At 44.4% G+C, this 3364-nt stretch overlaps 1 protein-coding gene across 1 annotated transcript in view; it reads left to right on the forward strand.

Annotated features, from left to right (window-relative positions):
- The window catches only part of LOC119491017 (olfactory receptor 11A1-like), a 933-nt gene extending 440 nt beyond the window's left edge, over positions 1–493 (forward strand). The window contains exon 1 of the mRNA XM_037774581.1: positions 1–493. This exon is cut by the window's left edge and continues 440 nt beyond it. Coding sequence (XP_037630509.1) covers positions 1–493 — 493 coding nt within the window.
- Positions 494–3364: the final 2871 nt, after the last annotated feature.

Below are 3364 nucleotides of genomic sequence, written 5' to 3' on the forward strand. Positions count from 1 at the left end.
CACCTGGTTGTTTCCTGTTGTAGCGATCGCTGTGTTGATATCTCTGAGCGTTCCTCTCCAGCTGTGTGGGAACGTCATTAACAAAGTCTACTGTGGGAACTACTCCATCGTTAAACTGGCCTGTTCTGACACCAGCGTTAATAACATCTACGGCCTCATCTACACCGTCGTCTCCATCATCATCCCTCTGCTGTTGATCCTCTACACCTATATAAAGATCCTGATGGTGTGTTTCTCTGGCTGTAAGCAGACCAGACAGAAAGCTGTCAGTACCTGCACACCTCACCTGGCCTCTCTGCTCAACTTCTCCTTCGGAGGTTGTTTCCAGATCTTACAGAGCCGGTTTGATATGAGCGGCGTTCCCAACATGATGAGGATCTTTCTGTCGTTATACTTCCTGAGCTGCCAGCCTCTCTTCACCCCGCTCCTCTACGGCCTCAACATGTCCAGGATACGCAGCGCATGCAGACGGGTGTTGTGTGGAGATGGGTAGCTCATCACTCACTGATGATGTCTCTGTGTCTAAAGGAAGGACATTAAACGTTTGATTCTCTGTTCACTTCGTGAAAGCTGATATCTTAATTCACTTTGTTATCAGAGCTGTCAAAGTTAACGTGATAAAAACACAAACTCATTTTAACGCCACTCATTTCTTTAAAGCAGTCGATCTTTCGCAGGTCGTAGCGGCTCCGTTCTAAAGCTGGAGTCCCATCCTGGTATCATAGATATATCTATATCTATATATAGATCCTGGTATCATAGATATATCTATATCTATATATAGATATATCTATATATAGATATATATGATACCGGTATCGGACTGTTCTTCTGCCTTTCTAGAGGACATTTTCTCAGGATTTATCAGGATGAGATTCTGCAGCCAGTGGTGATCCCATATCTCCACAATCTGGGACCTAACTTCATCCTCCAAGAAACAACGCCCCCCCCCACAGAGCCAGGGTTATCACAGACTACCTCCACAGTGTGGGAGGAGAGAGAATGGAACGGCCTGCCAAGAGTCCAGACCTCAACCCAATTCAACACTTGTAGGATCAGCTTGGGCGTGCTGTACGTGTTAGAGTGACCAACACAACCACGCTGGCTGACCTGCAACCAATCCTGGTTGAGGAATGGAACGCCATCCCACAGCAACGTGTGACCAGGTTGGTGACCAGCATGAGGAGGAGGTGCCAGGCTGTTGTGGCTGCGTATGGATCTTCCACCTCTACTGAGGCTCCTGACGGTGGAGTCAATCAATCAATATGTCTTGTTTGTTCCTTGTTACTGATAGAGAGTTCAATCATCCACCAAACAACTCACAACAAGAGTCAACACCAACAGGAGAATACACTGTTTACCATTGACGGAGCATTTTGGGAAATTTTTCTTGGGTGCTCCCCACATCATCAGCTGTGCTGCTCATCCCACAAATGCATGATCCTTACAAGTGTGACATCATTGTGAAGGTAAATAAACAGGCTTTCAACCATGTAGAATACAATGACCATTAGCATTGGACCAACAGAGAAATAATCCACCAAACACAAGTTTCCAAACTTTGTTTTTCCAGTCTACATATATATATATATATAATATGTCATAACTGCCGATCAAATCTAGTCCTCAAGGTTTTCGAGTATTAAACTCTAATAAATAATACAGACAGAAACTTTACTAGAGTTCTTCAGCGATGAGAGTTCTGATTCATCCCATCATGAAGGTAAAGGAGGTGAAGTTTGACCCTGAAGTGACCTTCATCCCTAAAACCATCTGATCTGATCTGATCACCCTGAACGCAACGGTCTGTTATATGTAGCAACGGTCCGTTACATGTAGCAACGGTCCATTGTACGTAGCAACGGTCCGTTACACGTAGAAACGGTCTGTTATACGTAACAACGGTCCGTTATACATAGCAAAGGTCCGTTATACGTAGAAACGGTCTGTTATACGTAGTATCGGTCCGTTATACGTACAACGGTCTGTTATACGTAGCAACGGTCTGTTATACGTAGCAAAGGTCTGTTATACGTAGCAACGGTCTGTTATACGTAGCAACGGTCCGTTACACGTAGCAAAGGTCCGTTATACGTAGCAACGGTCTGTTATACGTAGCAACGGTCTGTTATACGTAGTATCGGTCCGTTATACGTACAACGGTCTGTTATACGTAGCAACGGTCTGTTATACGTAGCAACGGTCCGTTATACGTAGCAAAGGTCCGTTATACGTAGCAACGATCTGTTATACGTAGCAACGGTCTGTTATACGTAGAAACAGTCCGTTATACGTAGCAACGGTCTGTTATACATAGCAACGGTCCGTTATACGTAGCAAAGGTCCGTTATACGTAGCAAAGGTCCGTTATACGTAGCAACGGTCCGTTATATGTAGCAAAGGTCCGTTATAGGTAGGGTTGAGTCCGGATATCTCAAGCCTTGGGCCTGGAATGGCTGAGACCTCAGTTCAATGTTCTTCAATGTTCAATTTTAACGGTGTCAGAAAGTCAACAGGTTACTCAGATGAATCTCTTGATGCTGTACAAGTATGATGCAAGAAGCAGAGTTTTATTGTGTTTCAAATCAGCAGACAAAAACACAACCAAACCCGAGCCGTTCCGGACGCGACTGTTCGCGGGCTCCACATCACAGCCCTATATACTAGATCAAAGAACTCATCCCACCTCTACGCCATCTTCGTATTCTCCTTTTTTACTGGTCTCTGTCAAAATATCCACTAATCAACATATACCATAGATCTGATCTAGGTGCCTCCCCGACATCCATTACGTCAGAGACAGATTCCCTGTTCTGGGCTCTTCAGTGGCAGCCTTGTCCACGCAGCTGAGAGGTGATCTGGAGTTTGTTTGCATTGCATCACTTAGAGCTGTGAGTTACAGCACTGGGGCTCTAATGAAAATACAGCAGCACTATGATTGTATGCTGTTTCAGTAATAAACACAGGGTTATAGCATTAATACTTTATCATTGTTTATCACATTTTTATATAGTTTAAAAGGGATTACTTCTACAGTAGCAACAGTCCGTTGTGAAGAAATAACAGACGGCAGAACGCCGTCATGGACCAATCAGAATGGAGTAATCAACACATTTGAATGAAGAAGTCAGTGAGAGTCAGGGAGTCATGTGATCATGAGGTCAGACGGCTGCTGTGGGCCTCCTCTGGTTCTAAAGAGGTTAAAAGACGCACAATCAGTGAGTCAGTGTGAGTAGAGCAGGGGAGTTTATATATCATTGAATCATGTATTTAAAGTTCCACAGAGCTGTGAGAAGATGTCGTATAATAAGATGTTGACCTGCCGACCGGTGTTGATGCTCTGAGGACCAGCAGGAGGATGATG

Source organism: Sebastes umbrosus, chromosome 7, assembly GCF_015220745.1.
Source record: "Sebastes umbrosus isolate fSebUmb1 chromosome 7, fSebUmb1.pri, whole genome shotgun sequence".
Classification (NCBI taxonomy): domain Eukaryota; kingdom Metazoa; phylum Chordata; class Actinopteri; order Perciformes; family Sebastidae; genus Sebastes; species Sebastes umbrosus.